The sequence below is a fragment of the Nerophis ophidion genome, linkage group LG15 (assembly GCF_033978795.1).
Source record: "Nerophis ophidion isolate RoL-2023_Sa linkage group LG15, RoL_Noph_v1.0, whole genome shotgun sequence".
Taxonomy (NCBI): Eukaryota; Metazoa; Chordata; class Actinopteri; order Syngnathiformes; family Syngnathidae; genus Nerophis; species Nerophis ophidion.
In genome coordinates, this window is record NC_084625.1 from 11,320,543 (window position 1) to 11,343,383 (window position 22,841).

Below are 22,841 nucleotides of genomic sequence, written 5' to 3' on the forward strand. Positions count from 1 at the left end.
GTCGCGAGCAAGTGACTATTGTGTTATTTTGAGTCTTTCTATTTAATGTTAGTTATAAATTATGTTCGTTATCATTAATAACCTGGGAGGAGCAATCGCATTTGTTATTCCATGACTCGGCTATATTGCAGATTTGTGGATCCGTGCTATAGGTGTGTAGTGTTGGTGTGAAAGTGCATTTTGTCAAACCTGATCAGAGATTCCCTTCCTATTTTGTTCTTCATAGGTGTCAGGGTAGATCACTTGGTCCCGCAGAGAACCTAGAGTCATATAGGGTCTCTGGGAAATGAAACAGTGTTGTTCAAGTCTATAAACATGGAGTTTTAAAGTGAAATTTCCGCTAGATAATGTTGTTTGTTGGTTGGTACCTGTGGAACATAGAAGAGCTTCCCTCTCTCTGGTTTGGTCAGCTGTCCCCCAAATAGAGGCCAAAGCTAAAAACAATAAATCATTTTGAATCATTTTCTACGGCTCATCATGTTAAGACTGAGGTGTTCAAGTGTGGCCCACAGCTATTTTTTTAATGGCCCACGGCACATTGTTAAAATGCTATTAAAAAAACATAAACAAGGGGAATAAGAGCAAATGTAACAAGAAAAAGTTGCAATGTTGACTATCAAAACTGCCGTGCAGGCTGTATTTTTCTTTAAAGCTGTCATTACTCCAAAATAATAATGTTTCCAAATCAAAGTTGTTATGATTTATTGACCTATTCAAGGCTCCAATTACTTCAAAACAAATATTCCACTTAGAATTTTTTGTGGGGAAAAATTTTTTTTTTTTCTGTGATTGCTATATAAAAAAACTAAGTCTTATTTGATTAAAAAAAGGGCATAAATCAAAAACATGAAAAAATAAAACTTATAATCAACAGATAGATCTGAAGTTGATCGAAAGACTTAAGCTTTAAAAGTTAAAAAAGAAAAAAAAAAAGTAATGTACGACTTATTTTTTGTCTTTTTGGATTCCAAATTGTCTTTGTGGGATTTCATTTCTTTTTTAAATCTGTCATTGCTCAAAAAATATTAATTAATTAAAACCGATGTTGTTATTAATTATTTATTGACCTATTTAAGGCTCCAATAAACTCACATCCAATATTCCAATTAGAAATTATTTTGAGCGAAAATATTTTATATGTTTTTTTTGCCATAAAAAACAGGTTTTGGACAAAAAAAGCATAAAACATTTAAAAAAAAAAAAAAACTTTATATTTACATATAGACCTGAAATTGATTTTGAATTTCAAGCATTAAACAACAAAAAGTTACAAAATAATATATCCACCCATCCATCCATTTTTTACCGTTTATTTCCTTTTGGGGTCGCAACATTTTTATGACTGAGACCTTTCTAAGTCCCTGGGACCAAACTTGAGGGAAACCCTAAAAGGTTAAAAACATTCTATTTATTATACTTGTTTTGAAAATGAAAACGATCAAAATGGGCCCCGCATGCTTTGATTTTTCCGTGTGCGGCCCCCAATGGAAAACTGTGTTAAGGTCACAAGTCATAAGGCAGATGCTGCATTTTGGAGGTCAAATTATACACAAACTAAAAACAAATGTTGAACATTACACAATCTTCTATATCACAGATGTGTTATCAAAGGATGCCAAACAGCTCAGGCTGTGAGTTCCTAGCTTTGAGGCTATAGTGTCAAAGATTTATATCCTGCAAAGAAAAAAAAACACAACAAAAAACCAGCAACAAAAGCACAAATGATTTTAACTGTGTGCAGTTTGGTAAATACAAGGCACTGAAGCCTGAAATTTCTCAAGGGCACAACACCTCAGTGATATCTCTCCCTTGTCCACATGTGTGAATTCCTTCTGTGCGGTCTCGCATGGACTACAAAGCACAAAGTACAAAGTACACAACACACCAACATCAAGTTCTCTTACCTCTCCAAGCACCCGGAACAGCGAGCTCTTGCCACAACCATTTGGTCCACACACTAGAACGTTGGTGCCAGATCTCACCTTCAGAACAGGAAAATAAAGTTGTATGTATTACAATTGTGAAGACTTCATATTTTGTCAATTTGTAAACGTCTGATGTACAGTATATTAACAATAATGAGGCGTGTGTTGTTTGGATGGAACATACTTTTTTTTTTTTCTAAGGCGTTCCTAAAGTGTCAACTGACCTGCAAAAGTTTAAATTAATCACACAGTTGACGCAACATAGCCCAAAATGCACAGGGTTTACCGCTGTGGTGATGGGGGCGTGGTCAAAACAATGTCATTAAAACTTGCATAACCATGATGATGCATATATTTTCTTTAAAAATGTTACAAATGTTATAGATACGTTTAAAAACAATCTGTGTTATTATTAATTAGTAGTAACATATATACATACTTTTTCTTATATTATATAGTTTTGCTCTATTTTTCAATAGTTGCTGTTTATTGTACAATGTACATTGTTGAGAGAGTTTTACTTTCCCAATTCTATTAGTGACTTTTTCTTTATTAAAAACGACTAGCAACAAACCTAGCATCTTTTCTGGTATTATTGGAGACTATTTCTGTCGCTTGATGTCCGTGACAAACAGCGGGAGCTGCAGCGAGCCGGACGAGGATGATACTCCAACTGTAATTTATTAGCATATTCCACTTTTTGTAGAAGGCTCTCCGCAGGTATATATCAGATATATTAAAGTACGTCCACATTGCAGACATGCTGACTCCGCTACAGACAATTCTGTGCGTATTGCTTACGTCATCACAACATCTGGTTTTGCAGCACTGTTTCGGTATCTTAGTCATTTTTCGGCAGCTGAATTTTCTAATCAATAATGAGCAAATACAAGGCTATATGTAATACATATGTATATATATATGCTTGATTTCTAAGAAATAGCGATTGTTGAATGATGTGTTTGCTGTGGTGCATTTGCGTGAGTTGTTTACGTAAGTGGAAAAAAAATAAAAGCTTACATTTCCTCTACTTAACAGCCATCAAAAAATAGGAACCTCTGCAAATATATTATACACTATATACATTTGTATATCCATTCATACATTGTATTACTTTGTGTTGTTTTCACATAAAATAACTATCATTCTTAATGTGAGGCGGCTTTTATTTTGACATGGCGTGCCGCCACGATCAATTACATTGAGGGGAAACCCTGTTGCCAAATTCAGCCATGGCTTAGCAGAACGCGTGTCCTAGCAAAAATATCCGATTGCATGCCAGCGTCGTACCTCAAATGTGAGATCTCTGATTAGGATGTCTCCATTTGGTGTCGCTAATGGGGTGTGGTCAAATCTGCAAAATTAAAAGAAAGGCTTAAACTCTACCATGAAAAAGAAAAAAAGAAAAGATAGACACTTACTTGATGATGTTATCTCGGTTGATAATTTGACCATTTCCAGGTACTAGTATATTTTTTTCAGTGGTGTCAGATTCTGCAATAAAAACCCAACAAATAGATTCAGTCAGTTTTGGTGTTATCTAATCTCTGTCAATCGTTACTACTTGGGCAGCTCGCAAAGGTGAAACGTTGTGTAATTTGTACTCATGCATGGGAAAGATAATAGTGTAAGAATTGTGCTAATACAGCTGGTGTTGTACCAAACACAGTATGTACCGTTCTCCTGCTGGGTAACCATGGTGCGCTCATATTTGCCGGCATTTAACTCCTGTAGGACTTTCATTAGTTCAGTGATACGAGATGTGAATCTGCAGGGGAAGCAAAAACAATAACCACGTAATCAGAAACAATGTGGAATGCACAGATGTGAATATTTCTGTTCTATTTCTGTCCTTTGAGCCAAGGGAAAGCTACAGTATACACAGCTGACTCAAAGATCTCCTGGTGTGTAAATTTTTTATACATATGCTCACCATACAGTAGAAAAATAAGCATTCAGTTCCCTGATGATGTTTTAAGTTGAACTTTACAAACATATTTTAATGTTATTGTTGCTGTAACAGAGAGATGGACCAAATGTAAAATTAAATCCTAAAAAATAACATTAAATCTTATAAATGAACTTGTAATAGGACTGAGGGAAATAAGTATGTAGTAGTATACTTGTAGTTTTAGTACTAGTTGTGTATTGTAGAAGTATATTGTAGTTTTTGTAGTTGTAGTAGTGTATTATAGCTTTGTGTAGTTGTAAAAGTGTACTTGTAGTTAATGGTTGTTGTAGTGTATTGGAGTTGTAGTAGTGTATTACAGTTTTTGTAGTTGTAGTGTATTGTAGTTTTTGTAGTTGTAGTAGTGTATTGTAGTTTCTTGCAGATGTATTACTTGTAGTAGTGTATTCTAGAGTATTGCAGTTATTGTAATTGTAGCAATGTATTGTAGCTTCTTACAGTTTTAGTACTTGTAGTAGTGTATTCTAGTGTATTGCAGTTATAGTAGTTGTATAAATGTATTGTAGCTTTTGTAGTGTACTTATAGTTTTATGTAGCTCTTATAGTAGTGATATTGTATTTGTCATGGTAATGTATCTTAGTTTGTTGTAGTTGTAGTAGTGTATTGTAGTTGTAATAGTGTATTGTGCTTTCTTGTAGTTGTAGTAGTGTGTTGTACTTCTGGTGGTGTATTGTAGTCGTAATAGTGTATTGTAGTTTCTTGTATTTGTTATAGTGTATTGTAGTTGTGGCAGTGTATTGCAATTGTTGAAGTTGTAATAATGTATTGTAGTTCCTTGTAGTTGCACTAGTGTATTGTAGTTTCTTGTAGTTGTTGTAGTGTATTGTAGTTTCTTGTAGTTGTAGTGTATTGTAGTTTCTTGTAGTTGTAGTAGTGTATTGTAGTTACTAGTAGTTGTAGTAATGTATTGTAGTTTATTGTCATTGTAGTAATGTATTGTAATTTCATCAAGTTGTAGTATTGTATTGTAGTTGCTTGTAGTTATAGTAGTGCATTACGGTTTCTTGTAGTTGTGGCAGTGTGTTGTAGTACCATTCTCAAGTACAAATACTCACCCGGAGAGCCTGGTCATTTCCCGACCTGCCAGGACAATCCTTCCAAGGGCCTGTGACATCCTAAGAAGCATCCTCCCACTCTGGTAATAATCCTACAAAAAATATGCCCACTTTACATAAATGTCATGATTCTAAAACAAATATATTAAAGATTTGTTTTTATTGCGTTGTAGGATTGAGACATACAAAATTATCTGAGGTGTAAGATTATATACTGTACAGTACTTGAATACTTCTATTTTCCTATATTAAATGGACTTTAATTCATTTTCCCCACCTTTTTTATTTCCTTAGACGAAAAGTAAAACATCAATGTTATGTAAAAGCTGTCCAGACTGATTTGTATTTTGCCAGCATGAGCAACAATATTTCAGGTTTGAAATACGGTTAAAAAAAAGCATTGTATAAACAGTATGTGTTATGATTGAGTGACATGGCTGACCTCCAGGAGTTCAGACTGTGTGCTGTGCCGATGTCGTGGATGGGACAGGTTTAAGAATGGCCGGCTGACCACCAGATAGCCCACCACAGTAGCAATGTCTACACAGATCCAAAACACATGCACGCACACACACACGCACGCACACACACAGGTATAATTAAATACAAAAAACATGACATGACGTAAGCAAATAAAATAGTGCTGATGAGCAAGGCCCTGAACACTTTTTTTTTCTTTTACAAAAAATGCTATTTTTTAAAAATTGTACTAATTTGGCACTAACTTTACAGTCAATGTTAGGAATATAATTGTATGAAAATATTAATGTGGTTGCTATAATGATTAGTTAAGAATAATGATGTACTACATGCTGCCGCTAGGTGACGTCATACGCAAATACGGTATTAGCTTTCACTGTTATGCTGATGACACCCAACTCTACATGCCCCTAAAGCTGACCAACACGCCGGACTGTAGTCAGTTGGAAGCGTGTCTTAATGAAATTAAACAATGGATGTCCGCTAACTTTTTGCAACTTAACGCCAAAAAAACGGAAATGCTGATTATCGGTCCTGCTAGACACCGACCTCTATTTAATAATACAACTTTAACATTTGACAACCAAATAATAAAACAAGGTGACTCGGTAAAAAATCTGGGTATTATCTTTGACCCAACTCTCTCCTTTGAGTCACACATTAAAAGCGTTACTAAAACGGCCTTCTTTCATCTCCGTAATATCGCTAAAATTCGCTCCATTTTGTCCACTAAAGACGCCGAGATCATTATCCATGCGTTTGTTACGTCTCGTCTCGATTACTGTAACGTATTATTTTCGGGTCTCCCCATGTCTAGCGTTAAAAGATTACAGTTGGTACAAAATGCGGCTGCTAGACTTTTGACAAGAACAAGAAAGTTTGATCATATTACGCCTGTACTGGCTCACCTGCACTGGCTTCCTGTGCACTTAAGATGTGACTTTAAGGTTTTACTAATTACGTATAAAATACTACACGGTCTAGCTCCAGCCTATCTTGCCGATTGTATTGTACCATATGTCCCGGCAAGAAATCTGCGTTCAAAAGACTCCGGCTTATTAGTGATTCCTAGAGCCCAAAAAAAGTCTGCGGGCTATAGAGCGTTTTCCGTTCGGGCTCCAGTACTCTGGAATGCCCTCCCGGTAACAGTTTGAGATGCTACCTTAGTAGAAGCATTTAAGTCTCACCTTAAAATTCATCTGTATACTCTAGCCTTTAAATAGACCTCCTTTTTAGACCAGTTGATCTGCCGCTTCTTTTCTTTCTCCTATGTCCCCTCCTCCCTTGTGGAGGGGCTCCGGTCCGATAACCATGGATGAAGTACTGGCTGTCCAGAGTCGAGACCCAGGATGGACCGCTCGTCGGGACCCAGGATGGACCGCTCGCCTGTATCGATTGGGGACATCTCTACGCTGCTGATCCGCCTCCGCTTGAGATGGTCTCCTGTGGACAGGACTCTCGCTGCTGTCTTGGATCCGCTTTGAATTGAACTCTCGCGGCTGTGTTGGAGCCACAATGGATTGAACTTCCACAGGAGCATGTTAGACCCGCTCGACATCCATTGCTTTCGGTCCCCTAGAGGGGTGGGGTTGCCCACATCTGAGGTTCTCTCCAAGGTTTCTCATAGTCAGCATTGTAACTGGCGTCCCACTGGATGTGAATTCTCCCTGCCCACTGGGTGTGAGTTTTCCTTGCCCTTTTGTGGGTTCTTCCGAGGATGTTGTAGTCGTAATGATTTGTGCAGTCCTTTGAGACATTTGTGATTTGGGGCTATATAAATAAACATTGATTGACATTGATTGATTGACTAATTGATTGGTTACTGATAAGTATATGCTGTTTTTGTGAAAAAGTACATATTCGCCATTGCCGAATAATGCCTTAAAATGCTTTTTAGTCACTGAGCTGACAAGCGGCTAGCAGCTAATTATCTCCATACAAATGTGAAGCCGCTCACATAAGCCAAAATAGTCGCCTCTATTACGGAAAATAAACTGCATTTTATAGTAGAATAAGTATCACTATCAAGTGATCACTGGAAGATGAGGCTAAACATGTTACACACCAAAAATAAGCCAGGTTTGTCCAAACTTTTTGATTTGGGAGCCGCATTGGGCTAAAAAAATTTGGTTGATAGCCGAATATATATATATATATATATATATATATATACACATATACACACAAATACATACATGTTAATATTTGGTTACAAGTCCCTTGGCAAGTTTCACTGCAATAAGGCACTTTTGGTAGCCATCCACAAGCTTCTGGTTGAATTTTTGACCACTCCTCTTGACAAAATTAGTGCAGTTCAGCTAAATTTGTTGGTTTTCTCACATGGACTTGTTTCTTCAGCATTGTCCACACATTTAAGTCAGGACTTTGGGAAAGCCATTCTAAAACCTTAATTCTAGCCCTATTTAGCCATTCCTTTACCACTTCTGTCGTGTGTTTGGGGTCAGTGTACTGTTGGAACACCCAACTACAGCCAAGACCCAACCATCGGGCTGATGATTTTAGGTTGTCCCAAAAAATTTGGAGGTAATCCTCCTTTTTCATTGTCCCATTTACTTTCTGAAAAGCACCAGTTCCATTGGCAGCAAAACAGGCCCAGGGCATAATACTACCACCACCATGCTTGACAGTAGGTGTGGTGTTCCTGGGATTGAAGACCTCAACTTTTCTCTTCCAAACATAATGCTGGGTATTGTGGCCAAACAGCTAAATTTTTCTTTCATGTTAATTAATGTCATCGGTGTCGGAATGGACAGCATAAAACCCGGATCAGAACAGCCCTAGTTAGGAATCATAATAAACACTTCCACTTACACTTGGCAATGATGCTATCCACAAACCCCATTGAGAAACGAAAGAATATGAAGTTGTGTAAGTGGTCAACCTGGAAAATAATTAGAAAATATAAACAATTTGAATAGAAATACGTGAACAACATTGAAACTTAAAATGACTGGTGCTAATTGTTACTTACCAGTTTTTTAAATGTGGTGTAAATAGTTTGTTTTTCTCGCATGTTTCCATTGTAGAAGGCAATTTCCTCACTGAAAACATAAAAAAAGTTCCAACCATAAGAAAACATGGTATTTTCCATTTTATGAAATAATTCCAAGGGTACCCTCACTTTCCAGGCTTAAGTCCTTCTCCTGGTAAATAAATACAAAGCTTAACATTATACACTAATACAATTTTAGGGGAATATTTTCCCTCACTTGGCAAAAATGGAACGCCTTAGAAGTTACTAGCTTTTGCTCGAAGAAGATAAACAATGAATATTTTGATGTTGATGAATGTTTTTTATCTTTGCAAATACACACACACTATACTGTATCTCATTGAGGTTCTGGAAGAAGAGGTATCAGGAACGAGACGAAGGGAGAGTATACAGATGTTTGGAGTGTGGAACACATATGCCAAGTTAACTTTTGGTTTCGATCTCCGCCTAGGTGGAGCAGCAAGATGGACAAAAGCATTTATGGAGAGCGACCATTTTCAGAGAATGCGCAGAACTTAAGACAACTCGGTCCTCTCTCCAGCAATGGTATTGCTATTGCTTGTATTTTCTCCTTTTTTGTAGGATAAATTGTTAATCATCAATCCGAGTCACTTCGCCTTATTCAGACAGCTGTTAAAATAACAGAATTTGGGAGGACCCTTCACTGTAAAAATAAGGGACCCAATAACAATAGAATAGAATAGAATAGAAAGTACTTTATTGATCCCTGGGGGAAGTTAAGCACCACAGTTCGCTCACAATAAACAATAAACACTTTTTTTTTTTTTTACATGTGAATAGTATAAATACAGTTTATTATACAGCATTATTCACATGTGAACAATATCTCGAAGAACCTAGAACAGGGGTCGGAAATCCGTGGCTCCAGAATCACATGCAGCTCTTTAGCAGGAAATGTGCATTTATAAAGGGTTTTATTAGTCCGACTGTTTAGATGTCTTTGACTGCATCCATACAGAGTTCTGACTGCCGATTGGATGGGAAGGAGGAAGTACAGGAATGAGTAGAGTACATCCCAAAAATAAGCATCTCAAAAGAAAATAGAGTTTAAAACTAACAGTGCATATTTAAAGTTCATAAGCAATGTTTTGTTTTGCGGCTACAGACTATTTATCTTTAGTGAAAGAGGAGGCAGGATTGCTCTTTCGGTAGTAAAAGTCACCTGACCCTAAACCAGAGGTGTCAAACGTATGGCCTAGCCTGAAAAACAGGTTTTATCCAGCCCAGGAGATGAGTTTGCTAAGTATAAAAATGAGCTGAAATTTTTGAATTACAGAAACTGCTCTTCTAAATGTGACCACTTGATGTCGCAGTAGCAAGTCTTTGTATCCCCTGCCAAATGAGTGCATGACTTCATAGGGGGCGGACCTATGTGCGTGATAAAATAGAGGCAACACTCACGCTGCCTATTAGTGATAAAACACAAAATGTGGATTGTTACGTTCATGCCTTGATTGTCAAATATGTTGTTATTGTAACCTGTGAAATTGATATCCAAATAAATGCTTTTGATAATCTGTACATTTTCTGGGCGCACATTCATATGCTGAAATATTATGTGGGGTGGCATGGCGTAGTGGGTAGAGCGGCCGTGCCAGAAACCTGAGGGTTGCAGGTTCGCTTCCCACCTATTGACATCCAAATCGCTGCCGTTGTGTCCTTGGGCAGGACACTTTACCCTTTGCCCCCGGTGCCGCTCACACTGGTGAATGAATGATGAATGAATGATTGGTGGTGGTCGGAGGGGCCGTAGGCGCAAAACTAGCAGCCACGCTTCCGTCAGTCTACCCCAGAGCAGCTGTGACTACAGATGTAGCTTACCACCACCAGGTGTGAATGGATGATGGGTTCCCACTTCTCTGTGAGCGCTTTGAGTATCTAACAATAGAAAAGCGCGATATAAATCTAATCCATTATTATTATTATTATATTATGTATCCCAATCTAACTTCATGTTTCATTAATGAAATGAGTTCACATTCACAAGTTTTGCTGTAGATGATGCTACATATGTACAGAATAAACCACATGATGTTAGAGCATCAGTGGAGGAAAAATAGTAAATAACATTAATAACATCTTGCGAATTGATTTTTGATATTATTAATAATTTCATTTTCTGTTAGATTAAAAATGAACACCAATAGCAGTATTTTAAAAACTCATGACAGACTTAATTCCACCTATTTGACTGATCACATAGTTTATTCAGAAAGTATAAATAACGTAAAATGAAGATGGAATACTATAAACTACAACATGTACCGATAAGTGTAAAAATATATATATAATAATTTGTACATTTTCAGAATGTGCTTGGTCTATTTTTAAACAAAGAAAACAAACTGAAGTTGTCTTTATTTTTAAGTTATCATACCATGATTTTACCAGTCCTGTCCACTTGGGAATAGATGTTTCTCCGTGTGGACCCTCAGCTAAAGATGTCTTTGACATCTCTGCCCTAAACCTACAGTATTATTGTTCAAATCTACGATTAAAATGTGCAGTTTACACTTCTTTTCCAACATATTCATGGTAGAGTAGTTAACATCATGTGTCAAACTATGGCATGAACATTTATAATTAAATGCATTCATGCAATGGTGTTCATTGATGCTGTAGCTGCTGGCAGAAGAAGATGAATGGTGAAGTGTCTGCATGAAATTGGTAAATGCCATATTTTTGAGAAACTTCAGAAAGTCATGCTGAAAGACTTGAATCACATTTTCAATCACTTTCTAAATCCATCATGGTTGTGCTTCCAGGCAATATCATAAATACTACTTCCCTCTCCAAATACTTCTGGACCTGGATACATGTAGGTGTCTAACCACGACTTTCCACTTAAGGCGCAACAACGGCGGACTATTTGCGTTTTCATTCTGGTCAATGTGTCACTTTCTACTGCCGGCGAACCCAAAGCACACGTCGCCTCTACGGCGCTGTCGTACTGCATCCCTTGCACTAAATATCCGCAGTTTCTATTTTTGCCAGTCGCCGCAACACGATGGATCAGTTTAGCTAAAATCTGCTTGTGTGGACATGAAGTCATGCACAAAAAATGTTTATTTCCGGTTTGACTTCAAAATAAAATACTCTTTGTTCCAGATGGAACGTAATTTACACTTTCAAACATCCTAATGGGCTGGGATGGACCTAGTGTCAACATTTCAAAGGATTTTTCCAATTGAATTGCACCTCCCTGACACAAATAGATTAGGACATGCTGATCTGGAGGTCCAAAACCAAAAAGTTATATTACAGGTATATCCTCGACAGCTATTTGGGAGCCTGTGTCAAATACGAGCCGGGGAAGTAGGGGATTGGTTAGTGGGAGTTGAATGAGAAGTGTGTGTACAACGCTCACCGAGGATGATGTTACTGTTGTGTTGTCGCTTGCTACAAATAAAGTAACTCAGGTAGTCGTTCTGCACGGCAAAACTGTCGTTTTTTTCAGTGCTTGGGCCCATTTTATTTTCTATCCACACAAATAATCTTTGTAACAATTTGTCAAATGCAATGTACTATTTTTATGCATACAACACCATTATTTATTGCTGTTCAAAATCCATTACTCAGGCTTTTGGGTTTTTAAAAGCTGCTTTTGATGTCAGCCAGGCTCTCTGATTTGATCTTAAATTGGTTTTAAATACGGAAAAAAGCAGGCTAATGGTTGTCTCTCATTCCAGGGTGCTACTGGAAAACATTCTAAATATTTTAACATCAAAAGGAACCCCTAAAGAGCAGGTCTTAAATTACAAGTACCGTATTTTTCGGAGTATAAATCGCTCCGGAGTATAAGTCACACCTGCCGAAAATGCATAATAAAGAAGGGAAAAAACATATATAAGTGGCACTGGAGTATAAGTCGCATTTTTTGGGGAAATTTATTTGATAAAACCCAACACCAAGAATAGACATTTGAAAGGCAGTTTAAAATAAATAAAGAACAGTGAACAAAAGGCTGAATAAGTGTACGTTATATGAGGCATAGATAACCAACTGAGAAGGTGCCTGGTATGTTAACGTAACATATTATGGTAAGAGTCATTCAAATAACAATAACATATAGAACATGCTATACATTTACCAAACAATCTATCATTCCTAATCACTAAATCCCATGAAATCTTATACATCTAGTCTCGTAGGTGAACGAGCTAAATAATATTATTTGATATTTTACGGCAATGTGTTAATAATTTCACACATAAGTTGCTCCTGAGTATAAGTCGCACCCCTGGCCAAACTATGAAAAAAAACTGCGAAATATAGTCCGAAAAATACGGTACTTGGGTTTTACTCTTGACCAGGAGCTTTCATCTGAAGCCCATATTAACGACTTAGTCTCAAAGCTTAGGGTAAAGCTCAGTGTCTTTTTTAGAAATAAAAACTGCTTCTCTCTTAAGGTCAGATAAAAATTGTTTTTCCCAAAAATAATATCTTCCCTCAATCTTATCGGCAACCACAAATTCTAAATATAATTGTTAAAACGAATCGTTACCGCCCTACTAACTAACAAACTCCCAGCAAATGCTGACAGCCGGTGTGTTTACCTGTTGGTGATGAGGCGAGAGTTGACATAGCGGTACTCTCCCTCATACCGCTGCTCTGTGACCGTCATTTTGCCGATGGGCCTCCTCAGTCTGGTCAGAAACAAACCTGAGATGAGCAGGTATGAGATCATGATGCCTGGGCCCTAGGTTAGTAAAGAAATTTATACGGCTATCAATACCTTTATACAGTAACCAAGGGACACCAACGCCCCTTTCCACCACCGCACAGTACCTACTTAGCTCAACATTTCTTTACTGATGCGTTTCAATTAGCACTTTTGAGGATACACTAGTGGAAATGAGAACGACTCAATAAAACAAAAAACGTCTATATTCTTCCTGGCGCCATTAAATAGCCACATTCTGAGAAATAAGAACAGAGACGTGCAGGTGATCACAAAGGATCAACATACACTCCCAGTGCCACCCACACTGGTTTAAATGTAACTTAGATATTGGGTGTCACTATGTAAAGCGCTTTGAGTCACTTGAGAAAAAGCGCTATATAAATATAATTCAATTCACTTCACTTCACACAGTTTTCATGGAGGATGTACTTCACATACAAAAATTAGGTAAGAACCCAAATTATTTTTAGTTTTATAAAAAGTGAATAAATAGGACCAAAAAGCCTTTGATATTTTTGTTATCTTAATGTGCAACCTGTATTGACATTACCATATCTTTTGGAACTATAAGCCGCTACTTTTTTACCCCAATCTTTGAAACCAGCAGCTTATAAAACGGTGCGACTATTTATGGATTTTTTTTTTTGCAAACGGCCATAATGTTTTGTATTCAACAAATAGTTTTCACAGTACACCGACAGAGACACTGAAAAGGTGATTTATGGTTTGTGCTATGGTGCCAGAACACCGACAGAGACACTGAAAAGGTGAATTATTGTTTGTGCTATAGCGCCATCTTTTAATGCAGACCGGGCACAAACAGAGTGGGCGGGGCTTGTTCACAGAGCAAAAAAGCCTGATAGCAAGTGTCAAACTGAGGCAGATTTTTTACAACAAAGTTCTGCAGAACAATAATATTATACATCAAATTTGTGGATGTTTTTACCTTTGCTTTTTATTAAATTGGTTTTTGGAATATTGTCAGCTGTGCAGTGTAAAAATTATAACTAACAGCCCATCATAAGAACAGTTTCTTCGTCAAGGGTATCATGAACACTGTGATGAACGCTGAACAATCAGTGTCACACCTCTTTCTACAGTATAACCCTGCAACTCATCTGGATTTTTTAAAATTGTATTTTCTTACAGCCAGACCTTTGTGTTGATTTTGTACACATCACATTAACATCACATGACAGCCTCTGAGGAAGGCCAAAGTTGTAGCCGAAACCAACACACAGGTCTGGCTATAAGAAAAAAGAAAAAAAACGAATACTATGTAATTCTTAGAAGACCTAATTGGACCTAGAACTAATCAGTCACTGTGAAGGCACTAACTCATGTTCACTTCATTATCCTATTGCTCTATTCACTAATGCACTATTATTTCATTAGCCTTGCATATGTTAGCTATTAAAGTACTTGTTTTTATTTTTGTTGATTGTTAATATTTAGCGTTTACATTGTACAAGAAGAGCACAGTCTACCAAGTCAAATTCCTTGTAAAGCGGATTCTGATTCTGGTATGGTCATGCTGTTTCAGCCTTACAACTAGTTTTTTGCGACTGTAAACAAATATTTCACAAACTTTTTGTCTAGTTCCTAATGATATGACCACACTTTACATTTAGGCCTTCAGGATTTAACAGCATTTCAATGAAGTAAAAAAAGCACACAGTACAATAGCTGAATTACCTGAGCTCCTATGGCACTGGTCAGCTTGAAGATGTACAACCCAATATCCAGCAAAGGCTGCAGGGAAAAACAACAAAAACAAGACCAGTTATATGATGTTGACATTAGAAAAAGGAGCATTCAAGAACTTGAAAATCCTCCTACACATGAATCTAATATCAAAACATTTACATTATATCTTCATTTAGCCAATATGCATATTAATACATTTTTCCACAACTAAATCCACAGAACACCAATTGTATATAAACAAGTCAACTTGTTTTGTGGTTTAAGGTTTGTCTTCATCAACATAGAGTATATTCAAAATTAAACAAAAATGCATTGATCTGAAAACATTTAAATTTCAATCATGCAATTTACATACATTTAGGAGAAAGGTTAGGATGAGGTATGAATTAATATGAAGCATAATTCAAGTGAATTTTGTACAAGCATTGGTGAGGTTCCAATTGCAATCTACTTTGGCTTTCGAGCATGCAGTGCTGCCACTAAAGGAGGGCACGTCCTTTGATCAAAATGTTGGTCATTTTGGTGGTACTTGGAGGGCCAAGTGTTTTCTGAGGTGGTACTTGGTGAAAACAGTTTGAGAACCTCTGGTCGAGACTAATAAGCGCACTTACGGACACGTGCAGAGAGCTAACACAGTTTTTGTTTACCTTGCTGAGGTTGGAATAGAGGTCCACCACACTGTTGCAGAATTTCTCCACATCCTGTGTTAGCAACTGGTCTGCATTGGCTATGCGGTTGTCCAAGTTACCCATTTTGTAGTAAGTGAAACCTCTGCAGAGACCAAAGCAGAGATTTAGCAAAAGAAATCCAGAAAACTTTTTGGTACTAGAACGGCACGAGGAATGTTGTGTAAATACTATATAGGCGAAAATATGCTTCTTCCCTATGACATTCCACAGATTGGCAATTGTTTGTGGCGGCGAAAACTCGCCCCAGGGGTGTCAATATAATGTCATCGTATAATTAGTTATATTCTTGTTACATTGTATTTTTCTGCTCAATTTATTTCAATCGTTAATCATATTAGTACTACTGTGTAACACAGGCTGCAGTTTGTACACCCCTGGTTTATTTATAATTTTGCTCTACTTGAATGCTGGGATCTAGTTGGACAGATAATTAAACAGTTCTTTGAATTGGAGATTTAAAAAAACAAAAACATTTAACTTGAGGTTGTCTATTACTAGTCTCCACAATGAAGTTAGTGTATAAACAAGCACACAATGACAAGTAAAGTAATATACATACAAAGTGCACATGCATGTAAGAATCATGTTAAATCAACAATACAGTTTGGCATGAGATAAAAAAAGTAACAACTCCATCCATCCATCCATCCAGGGAATAAAGTAACAACTATACAAGTTATAGATTGGCGCTAATGTTGCTAGCTTAATGCTGACATACAATAGACAGACTAATAGACGGGCTAACAAAATTAGCATTGTAATTGTTTGAAATTTGTACAAATGTAAAACAAATGAGATTTTAACAGACAAAAATGGACATACAGCAGCAAACGCATTTAAATTTCCAGACATATATTCAACAAACTGTGATATTGATGCTAACTTAGAATTACTTGGTTTGACTGCTGCTCAATCTCTATTTTTTAAATTTAGATTATCTGTAGAATTATTTTCTTTTCCTTCTTGTAATTGTATGCATTTGTAAAGCACTTTGAATGACCTTGTGTAGATATTATGCTCCATAAATAAATGCCTTGCTTTGTCATCAAGTCACGTGTCGTTTTGTGGGTTACACTATAATTAGAAAAGTGGAATGTTTTGGCAAGGCTACAGTAAAGCTTTCTTGCATTACTTACTGAAGGTACTGGTCGTACAGGTTCTTTGTTAGTCGCTCTCGAAACCTCAGTTTCAGCTCATTCAGGCCCAACTTCAGGAAGTTATTCACCAAGGCTATCTGTGGAGGTAACAAATAAATCAAATAAAGGTATCAGTGTAACAATAAATCAATAAATAATACAATTAAATAGGACTAACTGTGGGAATCATAAATAAGTAAACACAATAAATTAAGAATAACTGTGTGAGTTATTATTATTATTTATTATTCTGATTAATAAATAAAGACTATCCACCCATCCATTTTCTACTGCTTGTCCCTTTTGGGGTGGGGGTGCTGGAGCCTATCTCAGCTGCATTCGGGCGGAAGGTGGGGTACACCCTGGACAAGTCGCCACCTAATCTCAGGGCCAACACAGACAGACAACATTCACACTCACATTCACACACTAGGGTCAATTTAGCGTTGCCAATCAACCTATCCCCAGGTGCATGTCTTTGGAGGTGGGAGGAAGCCGGAGTACCCGGAGGACATGCAAACTCCACACAGAAAGATCCCGAGCCCGGGATTGAACTCAGGACTATTAAGGACCTTCGTATCGTGAGGCACATGCAAAAATCTAGGGTGTCCTTTAGTGCCCAGAAAGGCGCCTTATAAGTAAAATTTATTTGTAATAAATTGATTATAAACCCGTTTCACCGTGCTGCCCTAAAAAATAAGCCCTGTCCCACCGTACTGCCCTAAATAAAGACTAACTAAATAAAATAAACCTATCTGTGAGAATAATAAATAAAATAAGGCTATTCGTGGGGCTAATAAATAAATAAAATAATAACATAAGGCCATCTGTGGGGATAATAAACAAGAAAATAAAGCTATCTGTGTTAATAATTCATATACAGTATATAATAAGGCTATATGTGGTCAATAATAATGAAATAAAAGATAAGGCTGTCTGTGTAAATAATAAATGAATAATGAATAAAATAGGCTTTTTGAGGGGCTAATAAATGAATAATTAGTTAAATAAGGATATCCGTGGGAGTAATAAATATACCAATTAATCAAAGTTTACTTATAAAACCCTTAATGACAAATGTCTCAAAGGGCTGCACAAGCCACAACGACATCCTCGGCACTGATGCCACATCAGGGCAAGAAAAAAACGCAACCCAATGTGAACAACAAGAAACCGTGGAAAAGACCGCAGATGTGGAAATAATAGATAAATGAATATTAAAATAAGGCTAAATGTGGGGATGAAAAATACATAAAAGAAAATAGGCCATCTGCGGGAATGATAAATAAATAAATGAAATAAAAATGGCTATCTGTGGGAATAATAAACAAATAAATAATAACAAAGCTATCCGTAATTAATCTGATCTAAAATGTTCCTTTCGCAATAACAACTACAAAAAGTACTTTCATATAAGATCACAACCCGATTAGGGACAATATTTTAATAGGTAACTTACTAACTGAAGAGTGATCAGTTAGTTGTTTTAAATATAAATATCTTTCCCATTGTTATAATGCCCCAACACGCTTATAGTAGACATTCTTAGTGGACTTCCCCTCGAACAGAAATGTTTTCTACACTGATTTAGTAAAATTATGTGTGGCTGTTGTGCACAATTCCCATCTAACCATGACACCTTTCATAATAGTGCCACCATGTGGTGAATTTGTCAGAAAAATAATAGCACTGGCAACACAGTAGGGCTGCATTTTCTGCATACATACCGTCATGAACATTTATTTCTAGTTATTAATATTGAAGTAATGATCCAAATATAAATAAAGCACAACAATAAAAAATACACACTTACAAGTGGCATGAATCGGATAAAGCTGAACAAATAGGTCTTGAAATGTTCAGTTGAGCGACCAATAATTGCACTGTGAAACAAAAAGCACAGGGTGAGTGGACAAATAAATATATTTTACATGTCCTGCATTTTATCTTTACTCAGACAATACATAAACAAATCCCTGATTTTATTCAACATGGAACCTATGAAATAAAACACTTATTGCTATGATATATTTTTCAACAATGTCTATGTTCCATTCATCAAATGTTTAGGAAAAGAATGGGCTTGACATTATCATCAAAATTAATTTGAGCCGAAAAAAATATACATTTTTCCCCGGTTCTCACCAGGCTCCAGGGACTTGCAAAGTGATGGATTTACAATGTACTACGAGGTAGGGGACCTGACGACCTGGCTGCATGTTTCCTACATCTCAAAGATTACCTTAGCTTATAGCATGTAAAATTTGAAACTGCAGCAAATCCTTCAGAAGTGCAGATGACGCAAGGTTTGAAAAGTGTGCATCAATACCATTGATTACCATGAATTGAGTAACGTGGACGCCGACTTAAACAAGTTGAAAAACTTATTCGGGTGTTACCATTTAGTGGTCAATTGTACGGAATATGTACTGTACTGTGCAAGCTACCAATAAAAGTTTCAATCAATCAATCAATCAATCAATAAATTACTGGGGAAGTCACTTCTGATACAATACTTATATTGGAGCCTTAAAATATTAATCCAATACGATACCAGCATGATTTACAGTACATACTTGTGTTCTTTTGTAGTGTGGAATGTTAGAAAAGTTTGTTTAATCTAGTGAAATGATTTGAACTAAGAACACTGGTAGGTATGAAATATTTTCGGACCATAGGGCGCACCGGATAATAAGGCGCACTGCCGATGAGCGGATCTATTTAAGTCTATTTTCATACAAAAGGATTTTAAGGCGCATTAAAGGGGTCATTTTATGATTTTTTTTCTTAATCCAAAACACTTCCTTGTGGTCTACATAATGGTGGTTCTTTGGTCAAAATGTTGCATAGATTATGTTTTACAAATCATCTTCAAATAGCTTTCTGACAGTCGCTTCAGGATGCGCCATTTAATGGGCGGTCTTATTTACCTGGCTCACTTTCGACAGCGTCTTCTTCTGAATTAAGTGATGCGGACACATTCGTTATTGTATAACTTCTATTTTGTCTTGGAGACTTGGAATGTATCGAATTTTTCGGAGTATAAGTCGCACCCACCGATAATGCATAATAAAGAAGGGAAAAAACATACAATATATAAGTCGCAGTGGAGTATAAGTCGCATTTTTGGTGGAAATTTATTTGATAAAACCCAACACCAAAAATATACATTTGAAAGGCAATTTAAAATAAATAAAGAATAGTGAACAACAGGCTGAATAAGTGTACGTTGTGTGAGGCATAAATAACCAACTGAGAAGGTGCCTGGTATGTTAACGTAACATATTATGGTAAAAGTCATTCAAATAACTACAACATGTAGAACATGCTATACGTTCACCAAACAATCTGTCACTCCTAATTGCTAAATCCCATGAAATGTTATACGTCTAGTATCTTACGTGAATGATATAAATAATATTATTTGATATTTTACGGTAATGTGCTAATAATTTCACACATAAGTCGCTCCTGAGTATAAGTCGCACCCCTGGCCAAACTTTGAAAAAAACTGCTACTTATAGTCTGAAAAATACGGTATGTGTAACCTGAAACTATAAATATATGATACTTGTTTATATTGACAAATGTGTTTTTTACACTGCAATATTGTTCAAATAATCACTACGTATGTCTAGCTCTTGTGCTATTGGGTGCTAAGCTGTTGTGTAGCTACGAGCTCTTAGTAGCATATAGCCTAGCATATTTACTTTTTGCAAATGACTTGAAAAAAATAAAATAAACTGTGTGCTTACTGGAGGCCATTTAGATGTTGACTGGCTGTCCAACTTTGCACAGTTAAACACGCTGCTGGACTGCTTGCATCGGACATTTCAAATAAATCCCATAGTTTTTTTTTTGATGATATCAGATGTATCATTTAAAGCCTCGCTTAAGAACTTTTCAGTTTTGGTTAATTTAGGCGGCGCCAGTGGACCAAAGCGGTAGTGTTTTGCCAGAAGACCACATTTCCCATATCTCACTGACATGATGTCCGCTTTAATATTGGCACAAATATGACGTCTCTAATGCCTTTGCTGATGTTAAATAGCAGACACTATCAATAAATTATATTGAATTGCGCTACAAACATGACGCTACTACCAAGAATGTATCAGGGCAGATGCAAGTCTGAAGCAAAGAAAGACCGGTGGGAGAGTTTTTTCGAAGGAAATAGTGTGGAACTATCGAGCTGGTGGCTATTTATTGCTACCACGCAAATTTCCGATAGCTAACATTAGCATTATCATTTTGATTTGGGCATCGAAAGTCACTTACTAGTTTAGCAGCAACAGAGCCAAGGCAACATCTACCGAAAATCCCTCCTCATCCTTGAGTTCACGGCAGCAAGTGAAAGCCTGGGCAATGTTGATCCTTGACTGTCCTTTTATCTAGGTGGTGTGTCAAGTGAATTCTATTTATATAGCGCTTTTCTCTAGTGACTCAACACGCTTTACATAGTGAAACCCATTATCTAAGTTACAATTAAACCAGTGTGGGTGACACTGGGAGCAGGTGAGTAAAGTATCTTCCGCCTTCTTAACGAATAGGAAAAAGGGAGTGACGTATGGCATAAAGCAAGTCAGCACATTTGTAGTTTTTTGTGTGGCAGGGTTCCTGCCCCCCTCCTCATAGTTGCTAAGTGCCATTGAGAGCAGTACAGACCTCCTCAGGCCATGACAGAGGCGTCATTCAACCAGTTGTAACTCCATGTATTATCCCAAAAATTATGAAAATATTTTATGAAGGTTGAAAAGTTACTTAGTGCTGTTTTAAATCAATTACTGAAGATTAAAGGCAAATAAAAAAGTGCTAATGATATTAGCTTTGCACGAGTAAACACGCTGCAGGACTACTTGTTCTTTAGCGAATACTTAGTGCGAATCGTCCTCAGCCCGATTCCACTACCAGCGGCCCCCCACATAAATAGAGTTTGAGACTGAAGATCCACCACCAGCGGCCCCCCAGATAAATTGAGTTTGAGGCTGAAGATCCACCACCAGCGGACCCCAGATAAATTGAGTTTGAGACTGAAGATCCACCACCAGCGACCCCCAGATAAATTGAGTTTGAGACTGAAGATCCACCACCAGCGGACCCCAGATAAATTGAGTTTGAGGCTGAAGATCCACCACCAGCGACCCCCAGATAAATTGAGTTTGAGACTGAAGATCCACCACCAGCGACCCCCAGATAAATTGAGTTTGAGACTGAAGATCCACCACCAGCGACCCCCAGATAAATTGAGTTTGAGGCTGAAGATCCACCACCAGCGGACCCCAGATAAATTCAGTTTGAGACTGAAGATCCACCACCAGCGACCCCAGATAAATTCAGTTTGAGACTGAAGATCCACTACCAGCGCCCCCCCAGAAAAATTGAGTTTAAGACTGAAGATCCACCACCAGCGGACCCCAGATAAATTGAGTTTAAGACTGAAGATCCACCAACAGCAGCCCCCCAGATAAATTCAGTTTGAGGCTGAAGATCCACCACCAGCGGACCCCAGATAAATTGAGTTTGAGACTGAAGATCCACCACCAGCGACCCCCAGATAAATTGAGTTTGAGACTGAAGATCCACCACCAGCGACCCCCAGATAAATTGAGTTTGAGACTGAAGATCCACCACCAGCGACCCCCAGATAAATTGAGTTTGAGACTGAAGATCCACCACCAGCGACCCCCAGATAAATTGAGTTTGAGGCTGAAGATCCACCACCAGCGACCCCCAGATAAATTGAGTTTGAGACTGAAGATCCACCACCAGCGGCCCCTCAGATAAATTGAGTTTGAGGCTGAAGAGCTACCACCAGCGGACCCCGGATAAATTGAGTTTGAGACTGAAGATCCACAACCATCGGTCCCCCAGATAAATTGAGTTTGAGGCTGAAGATCCACAACCATCGGTCCCCCAGATAAATTGAGTTTGAGGCTGAATATCCACCACCAGCGACCCCCAGATAAATTGAGTTTGAGACTGCAGATTCTTCAGTGACAAGACACTACAGCTCATTTAAAAACAATGGATTAGAAAACACGGTCTTGGGTTGCTTTTTCTGAAGAATGATTTCATTGCGATGCTTTGTTGTCCATTGGAACAACATGCGGTTAATACTAATACTGTAACGATGAAAGGAAATGTTTCATACTGTAAAAATA

The 22,841-nt window shown here is 37.4% G+C and overlaps 1 protein-coding gene across 1 annotated transcript in view; it reads right to left on the reverse strand.

The window, feature by feature from the left end:
- abcd3a (ATP-binding cassette, sub-family D (ALD), member 3a) overlaps window positions 1–22,841 on the reverse strand; it is a 42,936-nt gene that overhangs the window by 8,335 nt on the left and 11,760 nt on the right. Inside the window, exons 5-19 of the mRNA XM_061921514.1 lie at window positions 18,494–18,563; window positions 16,681–16,778; window positions 15,503–15,626; window positions 14,844–14,900; window positions 13,021–13,163; window positions 8,423–8,492; window positions 8,263–8,332; window positions 5,393–5,490; window positions 4,951–5,042; window positions 3,602–3,693; window positions 3,347–3,419; window positions 3,216–3,279; window positions 1,905–1,982; window positions 369–434; window positions 190–279 (exon numbers count right to left, since the gene is read on the reverse strand). Coding sequence (XP_061777498.1) covers window positions 190–279; window positions 369–434; window positions 1,905–1,982; window positions 3,216–3,279; window positions 3,347–3,419; window positions 3,602–3,693; window positions 4,951–5,042; window positions 5,393–5,490; window positions 8,263–8,332; window positions 8,423–8,492; window positions 13,021–13,163; window positions 14,844–14,900; window positions 15,503–15,626; window positions 16,681–16,778; window positions 18,494–18,563 — 1,285 coding nt within the window. The remainder of the gene's footprint in view (window positions 1–189; window positions 280–368; window positions 435–1,904; window positions 1,983–3,215; window positions 3,280–3,346; window positions 3,420–3,601; window positions 3,694–4,950; window positions 5,043–5,392; window positions 5,491–8,262; window positions 8,333–8,422; window positions 8,493–13,020; window positions 13,164–14,843; window positions 14,901–15,502; window positions 15,627–16,680; window positions 16,779–18,493; window positions 18,564–22,841) is intronic.